The 25,491-nt window shown below is 40.2% G+C and overlaps 1 protein-coding gene across 1 annotated transcript in view; it reads right to left on the bottom strand.

Moving 5' to 3' along the window:
- The window catches only part of ANOS1 (anosmin 1), a 153,291-nt gene extending 129,325 nt beyond the window's left edge, over window positions 1-23,966 (bottom strand). The window contains exon 1 of the mRNA XM_083172566.1: window positions 23,567-23,966. Within this exon, the coding sequence (XP_083028692.1) occupies window positions 23,567-23,788 (222 nt within the window). The 5' untranslated portion in view covers window positions 23,789-23,966. The remainder of the gene's footprint in view (window positions 1-23,566) is intronic.
- Window positions 23,967-25,491: the final 1,525 nt, after the last annotated feature.

Below are 25,491 nucleotides of genomic sequence, written 5' to 3'. Positions count from 1 at the left end.
GTTAGTTATTACAATTTAAATGTCTATTTTTTGGACTGAATATTCAGGCTTTATCTCAATGACAGCTTCTTACCAGGGACAAGTAAATGTTTCTTTTGAGAGTGCATTCCTGTGTAATGATGGTCTCATGGAAAAATTCAACAGTACATCAACACATTGGCCCCTATTCTGGTTCACTCGCAAAGGCAAATTCCTTCTCAAATGGACAAAACCTTGTGCACTGCAGGTGGGGCAGATGTAACATGTGCAGAGAAAGTGTGAAAGCCATTCGATGCCATTCTCAAGGTTTGCACATATTAGCGCATGCACAAACCATGTCCATTGAGTACAAGGAGTAATTTGGCCCATAACGAACGTGTCTGAATCGGCACTTATATTAGACATTGCAGATGAACAACATATACATTCTGCCAGTGACGGCATCACAAATGGTATGCCTTGACAACTATTTATTTTAATTAATATAATTAATCAACAAGAGTGGCTACACTGTATAAAAAGCTATTAAACTAGGCTGTCTGAAAGTAATGGTGTCACTAGGAATTAACCGTACTTAATTCAGTAGTACATCAAAATCTGTCCTTACATTATGGAAACCGACTGTTCTAGCAAAGGCTATTTTCTTCTATCATTTATTGCGTCTGTTTGGTTTGCAATGTGCATTGATTAGGATTAAACATACTTAAAAAGAAAACAGTCCTTGCCATGCAGCTTTTGTGATTGTGTGTTGTTGTTGTTGTAAGTTTTTTTGGGGCGCTAGACAAATTCAGCTTACTGCTCCCTCCACCACCCACACACCAATAACGAATCTCCAGAACCCCAGGTGAAAGTGTGGATGTGGCCTCTCTCTGAGTCATACAGTATTTGATTTTGTAATAGACTCAGGGCACCCCACCACCACCACCAAAAATTCTGGCATCCCCTAGTCGAAACTGGTTGTTGGAATGTGTCACCCAGTCTAAAGTAGATCCTTATACTATATACAGGTTGAGTATCCCTTATCTGAAATGCTTGGCACCATGAGCATTTTGGATAAGGGATTTTTTGGGTTTTTTTGGAAGATATATTTTTTCCATACTTACCTGGTCCCCTGGTGGTGCCCTGATGGTCCCCGACATCCACGGCGGCCTTCAGGATCCTCTTCAGCTGCATCTCTCGTCCGAGGGGTGCACTGCACGACAGAGCACTCTTGCAATGCACCCATGGGACCGGAGATGCCGCTGAAGAGGATACCGAAGGCCGCCGTGGACATCGGGGGTTGAGGTAAGTATGAAAAAAAATATTCTGAAAAACCATGGTTTTCGGAATATTTCGGTTTTTGGAATACACGGATAAGGGAGACCCGACCTGTTATAGAAATCAAAACGTTCTTTGGCACCGTATATCTCGCCCAGTAAATGGTTTATTGTTGTTTATATTCTGATGCTTCACAGTTCATCATAATTTTCGTAGCTCATGATACTGACTGAGATGACAGCAAGGCTGAAGACCAGTAGAGAGTATGGGGTCAATTTCCATAGGCATGGAGAGAGAAAAAGTAGACGGAGATAACGTGCGAGCCAATCAGCTCCTAACTACCATGTTACAGGCTGTGTTTAAAATTTGTGAGGAGATGGTTGGCTAATACTTTATCTACATCCAAGGCTTAGTAAAAAGACCCCAATGTCCTGGACTCAGAGATACTTGTTACTGTTTACTGAGAGGAACTTGAAAAGAAGATGAGACAATAATCCATAAAGTGTTTTGATTTAGGATCTTTTTTGAACAGATAATTTACGTGCTGAAGTATAGTCTGTGTTTGAGGTAAACCAAGAATATTTTTGTTAAACCTCTGACAATATAGTGTAAAACAATTAGTTTTGTGTATTATAAGGTCAAAGCAAAACAAGAACTTTTTTTTGCTTATTGTCAGAATGTCAGGAAGGCAACATGTCTGATACTGTATGAATAACAACACAAGTAGAACTATTATTATTCTGATTTATTTATAGAACATTACGCCTGTTCCTTCATGTACTGATGCATATAAATTACAAAAGCATGTCAAAATATTTTGTGTTTTTCAATGCACCTTGCATCATTCCATTGTATATGCCAGAGGTAGGCAACATTTTACTCTTTGGAAGCAAGAGGTTCAACATTAAAAACTGAATAAAACCAAGGAGTGCTCACGACTTTACAGCACTTAGGAATAATTACAAATAATGACGAGCGAGCTGAGCTATGAGCATGCTCTGCATGTGTCATTAATACATGTGATTCACTAAAATTGTTATTGCTTGGCTCCAATATGGGATAGGCCGATAGTTAATATAATCTACCCTTCCTCGAGAACTGCACTACATAACAGTGAAAACTGCACAAAAATTCATCCAGTGGTTTTCGTGATTAGTTTGTTCAGACAGACAGATAGATATACTCGCACTGAGAACTTTTATACTATGTAAGGATATTTCCTGACTCATGCCCCAAATTAAAAACATATTTTATGCTTTATGCTTCAACTCGAGCATCTCACATGCATGTGTGTCTCAGTCCCTCGGCGGCGGGGAATGGAAACCCTGGGGGAAATTTACTAAAGAAAATTTGTAAAAAATAGGTGTATTTGTATCCAGAAATACACTTATTTTTGACATTTATTATCCTGAAAATACGGCTATTCGTATTGATAGCACATCAATATGACTACGAATTGCCGTATTTTCGGGATAGTAAATGTCAAAAATAAGTGTATTTCTGGATACAAATACACCTATTTTTTTTACAAATTTCCTTTAGTAAATTTCCCCCCCTATCTCCACTTCAGGGAGATGGGCAGGGTTAGGGGGGGTGCGGGGAGGCAGCGGGAACCGGCGGACACCGGGGGGAGCGAAGGGGAGGTGCCTGAGTGCTCCATCGGAATGGGATGCACAAGTGTCTTGTGCGCGCACACCCCCTTCCGGCAGATGGTGGATGCTGGCAGATGTCGATTCTATACCCAGCCCCCAGCTGAATGAGTTGGGCTCCATGATTCCTGTATGTATAAATAAAAGGGGGGAACCTAAGTTGTAAAAATTACCTTGGGTTCTAAGGCAGTCTGATCCCTAAATCCACTTACACAACAATGCATTATAGTAATTATTTTCAACGTGCCCCCAAACTCTTAATATAAAATTAATGTGGATCTAACCTGAAGTCACCATATTAAAAACATAACTGTAAATGCAAACAATAAAATACTATGTCAAAATACAATTTAAGGAATTTGAACCGTAAATGGTCATGTCACTGTCTGATTATACTACCTACAGTATAAGACTTTCCTGCCAGAATGAGATTGTCCTACCAGGGGAAAGGGCACTATATTGAAGATACAACCCCCAAATATTAGGCATTTTACTAGTGTCTGCCTGCTAAATAAATCTTTCACTGGAAGTGACAGCTTCCTACTGAAGAAACCTAAAGTGACTTATTGCAGAGAGTGTGGGCCAGATGCACTAATCTTCAAAAGAGAAAAAATGGAGAGTGATAAACAACCACCCAATCAGCTCCTGCTTGATATTTTTCAAACACAGTCTGTGACATGGCAGGTAGGAGCTGATTGGCTGATTGTTTATCACTCTCCATTTTATCACCTTTGAAGCTTAGTGCATCTGCCCTTGTATTTGGCAATAGGATGCATTATAAAGGGTGTGCTATAAACATGGAATTTTACAACTATTTGTTGTTTTAGAGAACCTTGACACTAGAACCTTTAACACATACAAGTGGGATTTTTAAAACCTTTTTGCACTTTTATATCTTTATAGCCCTTTCAACACCATCAGAATTCAAGTGGTCTCTAAGTCATACTCTTTTAATTCCAATAGTTTCACATTTTAGTTTAATAAAAGTATTAAGGTATTCTGAATAGTTAAAAATGAGTTTGACAGGCGGACAAACGCCGGCTTATACTTCCAGTCTTTTTAGCTTAACTACAAAAGTACAAAGAAAATAAACCCTGAAGAATACCTGGATGAAATGTTGGTCTTTCACAGTAGCAAGTCAGGGATTCTGGGAATCACTAGGAGGTAAATGCCCATGAAATGTATTTGCAGCTGCTGCCATTGCACATCTATCATAGTCACTACACAGTAGGAACCAAATTGTAACATGTAACCAGCATCTGCACCATTATACATTGTGCACTGTGATAGTGTGCCTTTCAAAAAGTAGCTAAATGTGTTCTACTATGTAATGAAATAAGAAGAAGCACTGTTATATTCATGGCTAGAGTGAATCAGTGCCACCAAGAAATACCCATGTGCTGTGAGGAGCATCATCTTGAGAGAAAATGCAGCATATTAGACTATTGTTAGGGTCACAGAGATGCTATCATTGTGTTATATTGTGAAGCATATTTGTAATTGAAATATTCTTGTATATACAGTAGCTTTTTATTTATAACCCCATGAATGCCAAACCAACCTATCTTTCTAGATTAAGGTCAGGTGATTCCGAAGGTTTTTTTTGTTTTTTTTAACTGTCAGCAACTTTATTGCTTTTTTTTCCACTAACAGGGTTTATTTAAGATGCCCTGCTTTGCCTGTCAACTTCTCATCCATTTGAACACCAACATTCTACAATATAATAAAGGATATATGATGTAGCCATTATAGCATATAGCCATATAGTGGGATAATGAAGATTCATAACTTTTCTCCTATCATTCACATTAAAGAAATAACATGTTTCTAGTTCAGTCAGCGCCTGCAGAATTACTGTATTAATTATAGAATTACTAAAAGCAATGTGTAAGGTAGAGTAAATGTCTGACATTTTCTTTCTTCTCCCTATGTACTAACGTCCCTTAAAGGGATTGTAGATGGATGCACTTAGTAATCATATTTGTGCATGACATTATCATCAAGCAGAAGAAATTATTTCATTTGTTCCTTTTTCATTTTCAGATCTTCCTGGATCTTAATGTTCTAGATAAAAATGACTGTACAGATATTTGAAATGTCTTCTGAGTACCCTTTATAGATGTACTTGGCCTGCAGCCTCGTCCTTTTATATGGCCTCTGAGACCCTCACTAAATTCTAATATACATTATCCAACAAATGAGTCATAAACGTACAACTTTTAGTTAGATGGCTGCAAAGCTGGTGACATTTTTCTATATCATTAGTTTGCTCTTCCAGCATTAGTGCATGAATGGCACAGTGAAGTCTCATTCTGCACAGCTACGACCCTACTGTGAATATCGTACTTGTACAGGAAAGGTGTCAACCCGGATTTCTTTTCACATGGAAAATTCCTCAAGATAATTTCATATTTTTCTAAGACTGAAGGGTATCCAAATGAAATACAGTCAAATAACGGCATGAAACGCAATTATCAAGAACGTGTTTGGCTGAAAGGAAACACCCATACATTAAACTAGCAGTTCCTGGAACACTTTCATATCGGTGTAATAAGTAACATTGGTGAAATTGTCTGGCAAGTACTCTGTATTACCGTATTGAATAACACCAACAGAGAACACACAGAGTAGCCAGTTTATTTAATATTACAAAACTTGTGAAGCTCATGTAGTGCACCACCTGCTCTTTAAGTTTACATTTACACGTGTGCCTCTCAGAGTGTTTGATACTTCCAGAAATCAGCAAAATCCTGGTATAACATGGAAGGAAATGGATTGAATTCATTGGAAGAAAAATAACATACAATAAAAAATAGGCTGTTAATGGAAGGGTCGATAGAGTCAACTGTTTAAATTAAATACTCGGTATGTCCCTTCCTGATACTTCAAGCAAAGTAGTTATTAATTATAATACAGAAGAAGATCCTCATGAAAATACATTTGTTCAAACTTTATCAGCAACTTGTTAAGGTGTACAGAGATGATATCATGTAATACAAACAGGTTTGGGTTTAGTGCTATCTTGTCCTGCCATTATCAAACATTAACCGGTTTCCATTACAGGATCATATCACTGCATACTTCAACAAGTTGAGAATGAGTATTAGTTGCTAATGTTCTCAATGTGCTTAAATCTGATCACATGATGCACCTCAATGCTTGACCATGTTTCCCCCAGCCTGCCTTGTTACAACTGATGTTAGCACAGTATAACTGATAGGAGGCATAGCTTAATGGTCGAGAGGGGAAGCAGCGGTCTACCTACATTGGCCTTGGGGGAACTTAGAATGCATTAGAGAATATTACACATGTGAGAGGTCATATTGCTTTTCATACTGAACCACCCTTGTATTTTGTTTTGTGCCGGGTCAGAACATGGACATTGGAACCCTGTTTAGGATTTCAGCACCACTGTGAAAATGAAAGCCTAAACAGGGCTCTATGGTGCTTGCACTGGCCCCAGCTCTCATTCAGAAGAGAAGGCACAGTGCAAATCTTGCTGAGGGGCCTTGTAATTATGAGCTATGCATGTAATTAAAAAGGGACTTGCAAAGGAGTTTGATTGGCTTTCTGTCTTGAGAATTCTACAGTGACTTTCGTGTTAGCATCATTTCTACACACATACCAAAGGTAGATGCACAGAAAGAGTTGTCAATGGCTGCTTTAATATTACATAGTAACATAGTAGGGAAGGTTGAACAAAGACGTTTGTCCATCAACTTATATCTGTTTTACCTAGACTCCATAGAGTAATTCCTAAATGTGATATCCACTCCCATGATTATACACTTTGTCTCCATTGTCGGCTCAATTAGTTTGTTGGATATGTCCACATTTAACCCACTGATCGGGGGGATCAGACCATAACTTGCTGCTTATAGCTGTGAATGTTATTATCCATCAAATACTTGTTCAACCATATTTTAAATGTATTTAATGCATCTGCCATCATCACTTCTGCAGGCAGTGAGTTCCACATCTTTACTGTCCTTATCGTAAAGAACCCCTTCCTTATAACCATACAAAACCTCCATTTAGGTGGATGCCCTCTTGTCTTGGTCACTCACCTTAAGGAAAAGAGGTTGCTTATTTGTTCCTTATATTGCCCCCTTAATATTTTTATACATGTCAAGCATGTCTTCTCTTAAACATCTTTTTTCAAGTGTAAACATTCCTAGTTTGGCTAATCTGTCTTTGTAACACATAATCTCTATCCCTTTTATTATCTTAGTTGAACCTTTTCCATTTCAGTAATTGCTTTTTGTAATGTGTGGCCCCGAATGGTACTCCGAACTCAAGATGAGGCCTAACTAGTGTCTTAAAGAGTGGCACATTAACAGCGTTGATCCATGATTTTATACACCTTTTTACACACGCTAGTACCTTATTAACCTTATTTGCTGCTTGGCATGGAGTACCACACTCAAGTTTATAAAAAAAAATGGTGTCTGACAATGCTTTGTGCCTGGTCATTACTCCAGGGCTACACCTTGGAGATGTTTCTATGGGGAGTGATTCAGATTGTTGGAACATTTCCGACAGTTGGAATATTGGCCAATCATGTCAATTCAACAGTCAGATATCAATCTTCTGCCTAAATCTGGTTGGAGAGTCATGGCAGCATGTACACTAGTCATCTTTGTGAAACACTGGTCATTGAGTGGTGTGTTGCTCTGACTTTTATAGTAGGTCAGCCATGGAGAAGTAACCATTGCTATCATGATTTTCTATGGAACTGGAGTTCAGAAGCTGTTTCCTTAATACATTTTAGGAGTAGAAGCTGCTGTATGTGTAATCTTGCTTTTATAACAATAATTCAAAAAATGTGTTCTCTATATGCCCAAATTATTCATATGGAAGAGGGAAACCCTGAAAATAAACACTGGTTATGAACAGACATATGAAAAGCCATATTAACTCTGGCAGTGCTAGCAATAATAGAGCGTTTTGGACAGGCGAGAGCTGTTTTTTAGAAATGGAATTTTGCAAATCATTGCAATATGAGTCATTCTGTATATACCTTACGTAGGTGCAATGCTGTTCAGGAGGAATGCGTTGATATATCCAAACTGTTAGCATGGTCTAAACCAGGGATGTTAATGAACTACACATCCCAGCATGCCTTGCATCAGTTTCACATTGGCCAAATAGCAAAACTAAGGCAAGGCATGCTGGGATGTATAGTTCATCAACATCTGGAGGGCCGCTTGTTGCCCTCCCCTAGTCTAAACTCTTGTATTCACAATGTGGAAATAGACAACATGACATTGCCATAATATTGACATTGTGAATGACAAAAGACGCAATGGGCCTGATAAAGATGCGGTTGCCATAATCAAGCAATTATTGGCAGACTGTGTATGCATCATGACTGCAGTGTGTACGCTTTGCTATGAAGAATCCAGTGACGACTGTGACAAGAAGAGGGCTTTCGGGGGTGGTAAAGGAGATTGTCTATAAAAAGGCATGGCATGACATAGGTCTCTGTTTAGGCATGGGATTGCAACAAAAATATTCTAAAAACAATATGTCGACATGATAACTGTTGACGTTCAGAATTTCAACATTATATCCACATAAATGTCAGCATGTCATCATAACATCTACGTTACGTCTATATTCAGACCATTTAGAAATACTGGTGTCGATATTTTGAGTAATAGTTACATTAATATGCTTTATAGTCTGTTTACTACATATTGTGAACAAAAATTGCAACAATGTATTTTAATAAAGTATAATTTAGTATATAATTAAATAAATTATCTAGTAACATAAAACAGACTTTGACAACTTTATTTCACCTCTTTTTATAACAGATGTTTAAAATGGGCTTTTTTTTTTTTTTTACAAGGCGTTAAGTATTCTTTGGGGCCCGAACAAAAGTTTAGACTACAAACACCATCACTGCAAGTGAACAGTAATATCAGTTTTATGTGTCCTAAAATAACACCATGAAAAATCTGTAAATACGCCATATAACATTTAAGAATATTTCAGTGAACATTCCGACCTTCCAGCATATGACAACACAGTAAAACAATACTAAAACCTTGGGACTAAACTAGGAAGATGCTACCTGAAATCTGAGATGACAGCCCAGCTGTCCACCTATCCTTTCCATAGAGCTCAGGCTGCTAATCCCCGGGGAGGTCGCTCTTTCACACCATTTAAACTGGACCTGAACTATCCGTAGCTGTAAATTAGAAGTATGTAATCTACAGAGGAAGCAGAATCCTCATTTTTGAAGGTAGCATAATATTTTGGGTAGGTGAAGTTTATTGGCAGGTGTAAATTATGATTAAAGTGTTATTGCACTGACACAGAATTATGCAGGTTGTTTGAGAAAATATTTCTGTTTCCTTCCTTGGTTTTTCATCTACATTTTCACAGCGGTAGTAAAACACCATGTCATCATCACATTACTCACTTCCAGCAGAAACTATCTTGCACGTATCTTGTTTTTTAATAAGCATGAATTTAAGCAATCTGCAAGAGAAGAACGTGATATGTTCAATTAAAATTTTACTTGATGTATAATGGACTGGGATCTGGTTGGCCTCTTGTACATTAAACAATAAGGATGACATTTAATGGGATGAGAGATTCAGAAAGGGAAAGATTTGGTAAGAAATCTCCAGTTTTTTTAAAGCGGCAATCATTAACACTGCAAAATCAAACTGGTAAATGATTGCCACTTTAAAAAAACTTACCAAATCTCTCACTTTCTGAATCTCTCATCCTAATAAATTTCCCCCTAAGTATCTGCCGCTACTACAGTAGCATTGAAAGTTTGTATCCTGTGCTGGCCATTGGCATCAGTAAGAACACAACTGCCTGGAATGTCCTAAGGAAGATCTGGTTGGGTCTACAGACTGCAAGGTGTGTGCACTCCAGGTGGGTCTGCAGCAACCATATGCATGAGTCATGGGGCTATGCCATTACCGCCCACCGGGGCCAGGCTACATGGAGGACGGAACCAATTGCACACAACCCTAGTTACAACCCTAGTTACAACCCTAGTTAAGACACCACCCAGTGGTGGCTCAGATGTGGTGGGATGCACTAACTTTACAGGTGGTGATAGGGTTTTTTGCCACTTTTTGTAAAATGCACAATATGTTTCAGTAAACTATTAATCTGTGAAACATACTAGTTGGCACATGAATGCTTGTAAATGAAGGTTTTCAGTGATAAGAAAATTGACCATTTGGGGAAACATGTAACATGTGAAAGAGACAATGGGGTGATCCTGACTTACAATAATGCGAGATTGGTCCCATCCTGATGTCTAGGGGACTGCGCGTGGTCTATTATGTGCATATGCAGCTCCCCTTTGCAATTGGTTTCAGCGACTTGCATAGTAGCTGAGCCGTTCACAAGAATCAGGGTGGGCTGATGCCTGGGTACATGGGAGGAAGTCAGCCACCTGCCCCGTCTTAGTCCTGACAAGAGATAATAAGGATAGGAAGGAAATGTACTTCATCTTTACCTGGATTTGGACATCCACAATGAGAAAGAAACTGTTCAAAGCAGGAGTTATGGCACAAACAATCCCCAAAATTTAAGCATGAAAATATAAAACGGACTTCTCAGACTGATGTTCTAGTGCAGTTTTGGTGAAAAAGTAAAGTAATATAGAATAATGACGCCAGCCCCATTACAAGCAGTTTAAGTCACATTTTGCAACTTTAGGTTACTAGTCTCTTATATAGTGCCAGTGCTTTATACTGTAATTGGAAATAAAATAGTAATAAAACACGTGTTGGTAATAAGATATATACAAAAAGGTAAGAGGGTCCTGCTCACAAGCTTACAATCTAAAAGGAAATAGGCATTGATGCACAAGGATAAGTGGTACATATTGCATATTGGTCCAGCCAGATTGCAGAGTGCAGAGGTTCTTGGTGGGCTGTAGGAATCAGTAGCGGCTCTTACTGTTTTGGAGGAGGGGGGGCTAGCGCAATGTCCCCCCCTCCGCTGCCACCGCCGCTGCGCTCTACTGCCGCTGGTCCCCTGCATGGGGCCAGAGCATGCGCAGTAACTTCATACATACTGTGCATGCCCCCGGAGGCTTGATCGGACTGTATAGAGGGGGTGTATTTGGATAGATCAGGTTATGAAGGTTGTGTAAGAAGTTCTGGAATTTGATGAGCTTGCCTCAAGTGGTAAGTTTTCAGGGAATGCTTGAAAATATGATGACTAGAAGCTGCATGGAAGGGCATTTGAGATAAACAAATATATGTTGGTGTTGTTTGGTTAATAGACTATTGTAAGAAAAAGTATTCTGTATTGAATTTGGTCGAACAAAGGTCACCAATGGAAGAACTGACAAAATGGAGAATTAAACATTGAACATGCAGCTGCCTTCAAGGTGCAGACGAAGACCCATTTGGAGACTATTTCAATAATCAATGTTGCTGTTAATGAGTTTTTGCAGCGGGGAACAGTAGCGCACGCAGGGGGGGGGTTTCCGAGTACCCAGAAACCCCACAGGAGTCTAAGGGCCCTAGAAAGTTGAGGTTCCCCTCTTTCCATGAGTAGAAGAATTTTTAAAATCGGACCTTGGGAACCGGAGATATCTGACTTCAAAGAAGTGGTTCCCATCCAAGCCTTTTAATTGCTCTTCCCAGTCAGATATTTCAGGTTCTGTCTGACTTATAGTTTATCTGAGGGTATATTCCAAAAGCTGGGACTCTCCCCCTTTGAAGTACACTAGAAGCTTGTCTCTACTGTTCCCAGAACCAGAGATATCAGCCTTCCAGCAGCAGGTTACTGCTCCAGCTCCACACACCTGGTATGTAGTTTTATATACTCGTTGGCAGATTGCTCTGCCTCCTGAAGTCTGATCCTCTAGTCCCTAATACCATTTGGTAGGTGGGATTCTCTAGTTTTTAATTACATTAAAATCTAATAAATCTATTTCCAGGAACTGGAGATATCTGCAGTCAAACAAGTTGTCCTCCCACCAGAAAATTATGAATAATAAGCCCACTCCACTATACACCCTTCCTCTGCGTATTAAACATCTTCTACCACCCCGGAAGTTATGTATCAGGGCCCCTTCATTCAGCCCAATGCCCCCTTCTCCCACCTCATCTACCACCATCTTTGCAGTAAAGGATAATTAGTGGAAATTACTGATCCAGGCCCTACATGCTGAGCAGTTGATATAATACCCCCTACCACCCGCGGGACATCAAAGCATATACTGGGTCACCTAAGTGTCCATCTCTGCGCTTTGCTCTGCCCCTCTGGAAACCCCCTTCTGAAAATCCTGCATTTGCCCCGATTAAGGTTGAATGTGAGGAACAAAGGACAGTTTAGAGGCAAGTATGACACCTAGATAGTGAGCTTGTGGGTTAGGGTTCAAGTCATTAACAGTGATGGAGATTTCAGCTTGGTAACTACTAATGATCAATGGAAATATTATGAATTCTCTTTTGGAAATATGATGTTTGAGGTGGTGAGATGACTTCCACGGTGGAATGGGAGAAAGGTAATACTGAAAGAGTTGATATTCATGCATGTCAACATTTTAACAGGTTCAAAGATCCAGGAGGCACAGCAGGAAAGGAGAAGTTAGCTTGTTGTCCTGGAAATCCAGGGGCCTGTGCAGGGTAAATACTGGTTTATTTTTAAACTGAAATTTAGATTTAAGTTTGAACAATCCCCACCCAAATCTAACTTTGCACATATTATGATTGCCCCACCTGCAGTACACATGGTTTTGTTCATTATAAGAACAAATTTGCCCTGCGATCAAGTCTGAATTAGGCCCTATATCATTTGACTGGATGTTCAGGGAAATCATTGACCATATTGAATAATTTATACATCATATAGGGGGTTATTCTGATTCACTCGGAAAGGTACAATCACTCGATAAAGGACAAAACCATATGCACTGCAGGTGGGGCTGATGTAACATGTGCAGAGAGAGTTAGATTGGGGTGTTTTATTGTTTCTGTGCAGGGTAAATACCGGCTGCTTTATTTTTACACTGCAATATACTGTAGATATCAGTTTGAAGTACACCCCCCACCCATATCTAACTCTCTACACATGTTACATCAGCCCCACCTGCAGTGCATATGATTTTGTCCATTAGAGAGTGATTGTGCCTTTCCGAGTGAATTAGAATAACCCCCATAGTGTGGAGCCCGCTTTACTGTTCTTTGAGGCCATGTTTGGGAATCCCTGCTATAATGCAACAGTATAAAGTCTTTTTTTTTTCAATTTGATTTCAAGTTACGGATATTATCATATTGTAGTTATTGTTGTCGACTACACATTGCAAGTATACCATAGTCTAGCAAAATCCGCAATCTACAGTTACTGTACTGTACTTGGATGTTACTTTGATGTTAAAATTTCCAATTGAGAATTAGTTCAGAGACAGGCTGATTGTGTTCTGCATTATTTAAGATACTTCATGTATTTCTACATGAAAGGAAGAAATGTTCCTGCCAATAATATGTACTTAAACCATAGGGGACTTTGTAAACTGTAATGAACTAGATGTTTACACCATGCTGGCACAAACACACATTCCGTGCCCTAACCACCTAATGCATTTTAATCATAATCTTCTTTCTGTTGGCTGTGAAAATACATAGTTTCAAACCAAAGAATCATAAACAAATAATTAAGAAAACAAAAAGACAGTGCTTCCAGTATAACACACCCAAAGTGGCAGCAGACTTAATTATCATTGAAATTGTGTCATTTATTTGTTCTAGTTACATTCAATTGAAATATAGCACAATAATTATGACAAGAGTTATGAAAAGAAAACATGAAGCCAAATACTGACTAATCAGTTTATCCATATCATTATTCATTATGAGTTTCAGTCTTTAACAAGACTGTGAAGTTTTACAAATCCAAGATGGCTACCAGTACGCAAATGTATAATCACTGTCCTCTGAAATAACTATAGAAAGAGAAAAAATATTCTCCACATTCATGTATGCGAACAAATATATGAGGTAAAATATATGGTAAAATTAATATGTACTGTACACAGAGTAATTATTTCATTACTTTATGGACAAGAACTGTGTTATTACATATGTTTCCAAAATCAGTTCCAATACAATAAAACATCTGGATAATGAATTAACTCCCCTTGGCTGTACTTCATAATAATGAGTTTTAATTTTGTGCTGTGCTGACACTTTGTATATATATAGCAGCACACTGACATTTATACAGAGAATGAAGAATTACTTACAGAATATATCATTGAGAAAATGTGTACTATTGATTTCGTCTTCACCCAATTTAGAATTTGTTAGTTGAGGCAAGGTCATAATTTACTATATGAAGTGTGGAAGATTGGTTTTGTATACAGATTATCTCAAATGTATAATATGCCCCAGTCAGCAAATTAACTTACTGACAGGATAGATGATTTATTACCAGTATGTAGATGTATGTCATTTATTAAAGTTATTGTAGATGTACTAAGCCTTGGTGAGTGATACACTGGGGAAAGATAAAGTAGCAACCAAGCACCACGTGTCATGTTCCAAACCCAGCCTGTAACATAACAGGAGTGTTTTGGCTGGTACCTTATCTCTCTCTACTTTATCACTTTCCAGGGCTTAGTAAGGGCCTGATTAAGGGTTCCAGCCACCCTAGGCTAATACAGAACTGTCCACAGCCCCATCCCCACCACCAATTTTTTGGCTGGTATTGAGCTAAAAAGTTGTAACAGGCTCAGGCTTCAGCTCCATTGCTGGCAAATGGCGGCACTGTCGTCTGCCTCAGCGGCAGAGCCAGCTGCAGCTCTCACAGGATCTCCTCTTCCTGCCTCAGTGACACCGGCATTCCCAGCAGGCATCGCTGATCTCACAGATCCCAGGTTAGGTCTTACAAGATCTTACTTTGTCCCAACTCCAGCAGCACCAGGAAGTGCTTCCATCCCAGCCCAATCTATTGTGCAGGCGCTGCGCTGTGCCCCTCCACCACCACCAGGACCCAGCGCCCCAGGATGCAGTCGAATCAGGCTATTGGTTAATAAGGACCTGGGCCCAGTATGTCCACCACTGAAAATGATAAATCTAGATGGTTGACATAAGACATGAACACTCCCTTTTTGAGTTTGTGTCCCATTGGAAGCCTCACAAATACACTTAATTTCAAAACTACACTTCATTTGGACATACCTACCAAAGTTATCTGAATGAAGACAATTCATCAGGATGACAGAATAGTATTTCAATGTTGGACTGTTGGAAGGTATGCCTTGACACTGTCACAATTTAGGTAGGACAGAATTGAAGTCCCTGTAGTCAAGACATGTGTCCCTGCAGCCATGGCCAGATCTGCCATTAGGCAGCTTTAGCACTCTGCCTCAAGGGCACTAGCCACAAAGAAATTATTTATGGTCAAAAAGATAGGCAAAACCAGTACTAGTGGCTGCCACTCATAAAACATGTGGATACAACTGTACACCAGCATATAACTGACCCTAAGGATGACAGGGAGGTACAGTTTTCTTAATGTAATATTTTTTCACATTTATCAATTAAAAAACTTTTATCCCAGGGATTCCGTCAAACAAATGCGTATATTCTAGGTTGTTATAATACGAGAAAGTTTGGGCATCACTGGACTATGCCAATGACATGATGTTAAATGCTTCATGTTAATACTCCCTTGTCCAGCTCCCTTTTGGCACCATGATGAACCAACACACCTATACTCTCTCTCTCTCTCTCTCTCTCTCTCTCTCTCTCTCTCTCTCTCTCTCTATATATATATATAAAAGGCTAAATACGTCTCACTTCTGAGGGGAAGTACCGCCAATGACCACTAGAGGCCACTCTACAGACCAAATTACTCCTTAACAGAAAGTGAAAGCAAAATGATCTGTTTCAAACTTGCTGGATATGGAGAGAGTGAGCTGTGAAGACAGATTGGAAGTAGGAGCAGATATGGACTAATCTATATTTTTGATGGGCTTTTAACTAGTGTGTTATACAGTATGATGCATTGCAAGTGATTTGTAAGCACTCACTAATGAACATCTCAACATTCTCATGTCAACATAATGAATATTAACATTGTAAATGTGGAACATATATACCAAACTTATTACATCCATGAATACCAATACAAAGTCGTTGATGCCTCAGGATGGATCATGTAGGCACACAATGTAGCTTTGGTAGCCTCAACCCCAAAGTGGAATTGTCAGGAAATTTGCATTTTTATAAGAAAGAGTGGACAGATTTATGATAAAAGCAGTTTTTATAAACTATTTTATTAACCCTTTAAGTTAATTTGCCAAAATTGGTGTGAAAATTGCCAAGCAAACATTTTTATTCATCATAATGACCTGTAATGTTTATATAGGAGAGATATGTATTTTTTACACAACATTTTTATTAGAATTTATATAACAAATGTGAGCGACACTGCCATTGTTAGCGGATATTTTAAACATCTTTCACAGAGATGTTGGCACTCAAAGGGTTAGTAGTAAGGTCAGTTTTGAGTTACTTTTGCCGAAGTTGACAAATGTTTGGTACCTCAATACATTTTTTTTTTAAATATACGTTTTGACTCAAAATGGTCTTATATATATTAGTTATTTTAACTCAAATTCTCAACACCTGTATTTGGGGGTGTTGTATGTTGTTCTCTGTAAACTATGGAGCCGCCCTACTAAAGGCCCCCATACACAGGCCCTGATTTGTCCTAAGGACAAGTCGCACTAGTTTGCCCAGAGCGGGAGGCTCACATGCGATCTGATGTGCCATGCGATTTATTGCACGTAGTTCTCCCGAGGAGCTGCTGTGGTGGTGGGGGGGGGAAGGGCAGCGGGGTCTGGCCAACTGGTGGTGGTGGCGGGGGTGGGCAGCGGGGTCCATCCGAGCGGAGGTGGTGGTAGCTGGGAGGCTGCTGGAGCTTGTGGCGGCATTTTGCCAGGTGGCGGGATGTGGCTACTGTGTATATTGGAATGACTGGCCAGCCGTTGATTGGCTGAGACTCACCGGACTGCACATCGGACCTGAGGGGACTGATTCATCGCAAACGGCCAAAATCGCCCCAAATCGGCTCGGTGTATGGGCACCTTTAGGGCACTACTTAAGATATATAGAAATTGTCCGACTGAGATGTACAGTACTGTAGCTCAGTATTAGAATTATGACATAAAGGTCATTTAAGTTAAGTTTCTTCAATGGAAATGTGCTGCAGTTGAACAGGTCGGTACTGCACAAATGGTCTCAAGCAAATGGCTTGAGGGGAAATTTCACTGTCACTTGAAAGTGAAGTCACAACAAAGACCACAGACTACATTTGTGCACTGAAACCCCTAACACAGCTGTATTGTCAGCATGCTGTATTGTAAAATAAGATGTTATTGCACTTCACTTAGATGGAACCCTTTCATGGAAACTGCTTCCAGCTCATGCTCTGTATCTAGCTATCTAGTGTCAGCAATGTATAATGTGTATAGCTTTGCTTCTGAAATATGATTCATTTCATCATAATGATTATACAGGTTGAGTATCCCGTATCCAAAATGCTCGGGACCAGGAGAATTTTGGATAACGGATTATTCCGTATTTCGGAATATTTTAATATTTCAATGATGTATTTTGAAGTATCTTGCATGTATGCTGTATAAACACATAATATACACACAAATATATTTTATTACCACATAAAATACACACAAATATATTTTAATTGTTCAAAAAACAAGGTTTCAAAACGTGAAACAAAGGGGGACATTTACCAAAATGGATTCGTAGAAAAAAGGTGTATTCGTAGGGAGAAATACACCTTTTTTTTACGAATTTGTATTTTCGGGATTTACAATTCGTATTCCTAAAGATGGAACATTCGTATTTGTATTTACAAATACGAATGTCTACACCATCGATAGAATACGACAGAAATCACCATTCAAAAGAATGGTGGTTCCTGATGTACTAAGCAGCCGTACTGATAATACGGCTGCTAAGTGGTGTGAAACACCCACGCAAATACACCAGGAAAATACACCTTGCTTTCCCTGTCGTATTTGCTTTAAGCCTGCATGGATCAGTCAGATCCGTGCAGGCTTTAGTGTAAAAAAATAGAAAAATTAAATAAATAAATAAATAAAACGGCGTGGGGTCCCCCCCACAGCCGTAACCAGCACCAGGCTGAAGGAGCCGGGCCGGTAATTAAAAATCAGGGAACCCGACAAATAGGGGTTCCCCGATTTTTAACAACCAGCCCCAGGTCCGGGGCTGGTTCCCAAAATACGGGGGACAAAATGACTAGGGGTCCCCCGTATTTTAAGAACCAGCCCCAGGCACAACCAGCCAGCAGGGTAATGTCACAGCCGGGGGACACTTATGATATAAGGTCCCGCGGCCATAACATTAACCCCCTGACCAGTCAGCCTGGCCAGGGGCCCTGGGGGAGTGGGGACCCCCCCAATGAAGGGGTCCCCCCCCTCCAGGACTTACCTGACCAGCCTCGTCAGGTAAGTCCTGGAGGGGGGGGGACCCCACTCCCCCAGGGCCCCTGGCCAGGCTGACCGGTCACAGGGATGAATGCTTTGGCCGGGGGGACTTGTGTAAAAAGTCTCCCCCCGGCTCTGGCATTACCCTGCTGGCTGGTTTTGCCTGGGACTGGTTCTTGAAATACGGGGGACCCCTAGTCATTTTGTCCCCCGTATTTTGGGAACCAGCCCCGGACCTGGAGCTGGTTGTTAAAAATCGGGGAACCCCTATTTGTTGGGTTCCCTGATTTTTAATTACCGGCCCCGGCTCCTTCAGCCTGGTGCTGGTTACGGCTGTGGGGGGGACCCCACGCCGTTTTATTTATTTATTTATTTTTCTATTTTTTTACACTAAAGCCTGCACGGATCTGACTGATCCGTGCAGACTGCCTGTACGAATTCGTATTAGCGGCCGTATATATGTGTCATTAATACGAATCATTACACCATCGGAGGGTTACAAAGCAGTCGTATCTGACTGCTTTGTAATTTCCCCTCCGGAACACGACTTTGCATACGACTAAAACAGTCGTATGCAGCCGTAGGGGAAATACCAATACGAAAAACTAGGTTTTTCATATTGGTAAATTTCCCCCAAAATGTGTGTACTATCTCAGCACTGAATTTGAATGCCAAGCAATCATTGTCTTGCACATATATAGTGCCAGTTACATATCATGTCCCCAGTGATGCTGTTACAAATGTCCCCAGTGAGTTTTTAGCAAAAAATTTTTTTTTTTTCACTTTCTGGAATGTCCGTATTTCGGAATAATTCGGAAAACGGATACTCGGATACGGGATACTCAACCTGTATTTAGAATATATACAGATACAGGTGTGTTTTTCTACATACAGTATACTGCATTGCAAAGCTCACAATGAAAAGTGAACCAGTCACTAATACAGTAGAATTATATGTCACTATGAAGAAATCACATTAAATAGGATTAATACACTTTGGGGGTCATTCTGGTTGGCTCGCTAAACTGCGATGCTCGCAACTTACCGAGCGCCCGTGACACCACCCAGCCGAATACCTGCGCTGCTGAATACCCACTTTATGATGTGAGGGGATGTGTAACAAAGACACATTCCCTCACATGTCTCCGCTGCAGGAGAAATCATTCGATGGTAAGCGACCATCGAATGATTTCCCCGATACTTGTGTATTATCACGGCACCCATCGCATCGCAGACCATAAGGCATGCGATGGTATGCGATGCGATGTCCCACGATGTTCCCCAATGTCATACAATGTTAAAATTGTATGGCATTATATATGGCATACAATGCCATACAATGCGATGCGATTATAAATTGTATAAGCAAGCTAATGGGTGCTTACAATGTTAAATGCACCCCCACGCCACCCCCAGTATGAACGTGAACCCGAAGCGTGGCGAGCACAGCGAGCCCGCGAGGGGCGGCGGTACGCATCCTCCGACCTTTTCATACCCCCACTGTCCACGTCGGCGTGGAGTTGACTTTATATAGTGTGGCGAGCCACCAAGCCCGAAGCGTGGCGAGCCCCGTGAGGGGACGTGCATTACTTCACAGGTATACGCGTCCCCTCGCTGCGCACGCCATACTATATAAAATCAATTGCACGCCAACGTGGATAGTGCGGGTATGAAAAGGTTGGAGGAAGCGTACCCCTGCCCCTCGCGGGCTCGCTGCGCTCATGTTCATACTGGGGGGTGGCGTGGGGGTGCATTTAACATTGTAAGCACCCATTTGGGTGCTTATACAATTTAACATCATATAGGGGGCTTACATCACATTGCAGTGCATCGGGTGTATGGCATGCAATGGCATGCGATGCAATGAAAAATCATGCGACTTAATATCGGGGGCGCCGTGATAATACACAAGTACCATTTCCCCATTGCTTTGTAAATGAAAGTCAATGGAAACTGACTTATTTGCAAGCACCGGGACGAAGACAGGGCGGGCAGCTGATGTCCTGTGACGTCAGCCACCCACCCCCGGCACACATTGTCCCGCCTGCGTACACATGGGAATGCTCATGAAATGCTGGGAGTTCGCATTGGTGACCCCCGTCCCCACCGCCATCCACCCCCGGCCCACCCCAATCCCTACGAACGACTCGGCGACTATGCAAGTTGCTGAAGCCCTTCGAAAAGCGGAGCTGCACATGCACATAAAAGACCATGCACATGCGCAGACCCCGTAACAACGGAACGAGACAAATTCGGCCCCGTCCGAATGAATCAGAATTGCCCCTTTTTTCCTTGTTTGTCATTGAATTACTTTTATGAGATCTCATTTATATTAAAATTCCTATGGCGCATTCTGTTTACAGTATATGTTTTTGTTGTAATGTTTTCCATTTTTTGATTTGGATATATGTATTTAGCAGAGCTACTTCTTCTGTTCATAGACCAATAAGCCCCTATCCGTTTGTAGATACAGAAATTTGTAAAATTCTAAATATTATTGCATATAATACTTTTTTCATACTTCAAATGACATTTCTTCTCTGTGAGTTTTACATACAAGGCCGTCTTTTGTTATTTTAACCAAACCCTTTAGAATTGTGCTAATTAACTTTATTGCATCTGAGTGAATTATTCCGTGGTTGCCTTGCTTCTAGATCCTGAACCACAAACCACAAAACATTGTTTTGTCAAACAGCGCTGTTTGCTAGTGTCTGGATTTTGGCTGCACAGACTACAAAATCAGCATTTTTTCTGTGTTGGGGGGGATTCCAGTTTATCTTCTTTAGAGTATTAAAAATATCATGATTGATTGAGCAAATCCGTCAGTAAAATAGATTTAAATCCATATCTCAGATGAATGTATATACAGCTATCCCCCTCCCCCCCCCCTTCCTCCTGTCCTCACTCTGATGCTAAACACAAATGATTCACACATTTTGTGCTGACAAGAATAAGCCGCCTACTGTTCTTTAAAAACAAAAATTCCTAAACATGAAAAAATTAGGTAAATGTAACGATGGGTTAAATCGAAAAGAAAATACACAGGGATAATTGTAAGTACTCAGACTAAGTGGAATGCCCTACATCTTGTCTAGTATTTCAGAGACATACCTAGGAGCATGTCATATTTTCTGCATGTCATCTTGGCAGGCAGATAATCTGAGTTCACTGTTTCACTCATTAAAAGACAATGTTTATGGTGTGTGTGATTCAGGATATTCTACCCCACAGCAAGCCAAGTTATTTTCCAATATTGTTGAAATAAATGTATTACACATGTACTCGGCTAGTTTTAGCTTCTCAGTGATTGCCCCCAAAAGGTCAACTAATAATTATGTGGATTTCATAGGTTAATAGGTGAGCACAGATATTCTTTTCTAGTCTTAAATAAAATGCAGCCTTTACGTGTAAGCCAAGGCTGGCTTACCAATGAGGGGCCTGGGGCTACAGAAAAGCATGAGGCAAACTTATCATCCATGAATTCATCCCCTCTCAGGCTTTATTACTTCAGCATGCTGTGACGGACCACTCTCTGAGGTGGCGTTTGTCACTATAATACCCAACAGGTGCTAGTCACTTCCACACAACAATCACTGGCTGAGACTCTTCAGCAGACAAAATAAACAAATATTTAACACAAATACACACTTTGATGTATTCAACTAATGTAGTTTACACTCAGTTCCATTTTGTCTATTTTTCCAGATCGAATCAAAATCAAATCGAATTCGAAAGGAAATCCAGCTCATTCTATCCCGATTTGATCCCAATGTGCGAACCTGCGGCATCGAAATCGAATACAAAAAAAGACCTTGCAGGCAGATCTGTACCAGATGTTGTGAAACTACAAATCCCAGCATGCCTTGCCACAGTTTTGCTATAAGGGAGTGTTAAAACTGTGGCAAGGCATGCTGGGATTTGTAGTTTCACAACATCTGGAGGGTCACAGTTTGAAGACCCATGGTCTAAATGGAATGTATCCGCGGTGATAGTGCGATTCGATTCCGATTCAATAGGAATCGAATTGGGATTGAAGAGAAAGTAAATTGCACCGCGTGTACACTAATTTAATGTATGTCTGACGCATTTCCCTTCCAATTGTGACGCACCATCAAGAAAAAAAAAAGATTTAATTTTGCTGAAAATTTTATTTAATTCAAAATTGAACAAAATTACTGCAGTCATTTATTTGATAAATAACCTCATTTACAGCTAGTGACATTATTATACTGCAAGAAAGAATAATCAAAATTACATGTGGGACAGATTAAAATCATCTCTTGTATTCAATAAATTTTATTTCGAAATGAATGCTAATCCCATCCCAGGAACCTCGCTGAAGATCTCACATGTAAGTGACCCATAACTGTAAACTCCTCAGATCACAAGATGCAGGTTCAGCAGGGGATAATGCACGTTTCATTAAATACAGCCTCTTGGTACAGGAGTACATACATACACCCTCTGCACTGGTTATGATGGTCTACTTTTACTTATTACTAGAAACATGTAATACAGGATACAAATATGAACCATATATGTGTATATATATACATACACAATATATATAATTCTGCTGATGATCAAGATACCAATGGAATTATGCTAACTTATTTGATGTACCCACAATGACATTTGCCCATTATGTTCTAAGCATATCTGCAATCAATTTTTGTACAGCTCAATAGGGTGTGCATCACTTTTTTCTTTAGGATGTAAACGCCCGGAATACAATTATGAAACATATTATCACACTATAATCAAGCTGACTTTAAGGTGGATTGGAACTTGGGAGCTTGCAGTAGCCACCAGATGTCAATGACTGCTCTCTACTAATGTAATATAACTATATAGTGCTGGAAATCAAGGGGCACCCACACCAATACTAAAGGGTATGTTTTCTAAAGTTTCTAAAAGTGAAAAATGGAAATGTTTTCCATGGCAGCCAGGTACTATCATCTTATCTGGATGCAATACAATTATAGTCGATTGGTTACTATGGGAAACATCTCAATTTTTCACTTGCAGAAAATTTAGTAAATTTACCCCTAACAATCATCTTACATTTACCCCTAACAATAACAATCACAGATCTACGGGAGCACTCTAATATCTTTGCACAGAACTGATAGTGAGCAACAGAATATATAAGTGACTGTAATAAATGAATGAGATGGATACAATGTAGCATCATAGACAGTAGTTGTACCTGGAAGTGCCTGAAGAAGGCAGAGATGCGAGTGATGTGCAGGCTCAGGCACCTGGACGTGCATCTCGCTCTGTACACACTCAGCGTAGAGAACGACTCATCCTGCTTACGGGAAGCAGCAGCAGCAGAAGCAGCTGAGCTGGTGGCAGACAGGCTGCCCCACAGCAAGGTAATAATCCACAAGGAAAGGGGCACACAGCAGCCGGGATCCTTCAGCAGCATCTTGAATACAGAGATCAATCAGGGAGTAGATGGGCTACAGCTTCCCTGCGCTGAGAACACTCAGTGGGAAGGGGGTACAGGCATTGGCTGCTGCACAAACTAAAAAAGAAAGTTCAATCATTCAACTCTATTTGGTTTTTGCTCCAACACTCCCACTACTCCTCCTCCTGCTGCTGCTGCTGCTGCTGCTGACTCTCCCCACTCCTCTCCAGGCAGCTGCACCTCCTGAGGGTGGGACCCATCTGACAGTCAATATTCTCATTGGCTGGGGAAGGGAATGATTGGCACCAGTATAGCTCCCTAAAGAAGGGAGAGCAGTATTGAATTAGACATATGGTAAAAAAAAAGTGAAGACATGCTTAGTGTCTACTATTCTGTCCTTACAGGGGAAAGGGAGAAAGAAACTCAGAATAAAGATGAGCAAGAACAATATTCAGGCAGACAAATACCACACATCCTACAGAAATCAGTGTCAGCAGGATCTATATACTGCTAAAGCTACTGTATACTGATTACAGAACTGCATAGTATGCATCTCATGTCCATGTACTAATGCAAAGCCAATGCACATTTACTCAGTGGGGCTTGGAATGTAATTAATTACTGTCCCTGTATACAATCAGGAGCTTTCATCAGGATTTAAAAAAAAAAAAAAATGTTGTATTTTGAGCTTGTGCAATATGTGACATGATAGTTGTGCTTTGACGTGTGCTATTACGGCACCTGTACATCCCAGCACATTGTGCACATATAAGGATAATAACTGGCATGTTTAAAGCATTAAAAATAAAAAACTGGAAACTGAAATACAGGTCGTTATTACATAGGACCTGCGATTTTTTGTATATGTGTGTATATCTAACTGTATATGTGTGTATATCTAACTGTATATGTGTGTATATCTAACTGTATATGTGTGTATATCTAACTCTCTCTATAGATAAATATAGCTAAGGAAAAACAGTGTGCTATATGCAAGGGCTTTGAATTGGAAACCAGCATTATGTATATACAGTATGTACAGTATGTATGTATGCATGTATGTATGTATGTATGTACAGTATGTATGTATGTATGTATGTATGTATGTATGTATGTATGTAGCATTATGCACCACAGGGGTTAATGTACCCCTCCCCAGCCTTATATAACATTACATTACAATTTGTTCACCTGGATATAGTATATCTGAGGTGATGGGACTTAAGGTGCCCATACAGTGGGAGGATTCTCCTGCAATTTGGTTATTTTTCATCTGATTTCGGTAATAAATAGGATGAAAAATGACCAAATCGCATGGGTTTGACATCAGATCCAATGAGACACTGAGCATTACATCAGAGCCTGAAGATCCTGGTAGGCTTGGCTGTGGATCACATACGATACATTGTATGCAAAAGGACTGCAGACATACATGTATTGTATGTTCAAGGGGGATAGTGAGCGACTTCGTCCCCAGAAGAGGTCGCCCTAATCTATGAGCACCTTTAGACTTTACCTCTCACTGAGCCCCTAACTGGCACTCTTCTAGCTGCCCTGTGCATATAGCACAATATCAGGGACAGGATAATATATTCTAACAGGCTGACAAGAACTAATGGAACACAACATTCCAACTGCTCTGATTTTGCAGGACCTAAAGAGGTCAATGATGAAGGTTACGTACAATAAGTCCAGCGGGTCAGGTTCTTTAGTAACATTAT

This window comes from Crinia signifera, chromosome 2, assembly GCF_055691185.1.
Source record: "Crinia signifera chromosome 2, ASM5569118v1, whole genome shotgun sequence".
Classification (NCBI taxonomy): Eukaryota; Metazoa; Chordata; class Amphibia; order Anura; family Myobatrachidae; genus Crinia; species Crinia signifera.
The sequence above is the reverse complement of the archived record's forward strand: the minus strand, read 5'-3'. Positions and strand labels throughout refer to the sequence as shown.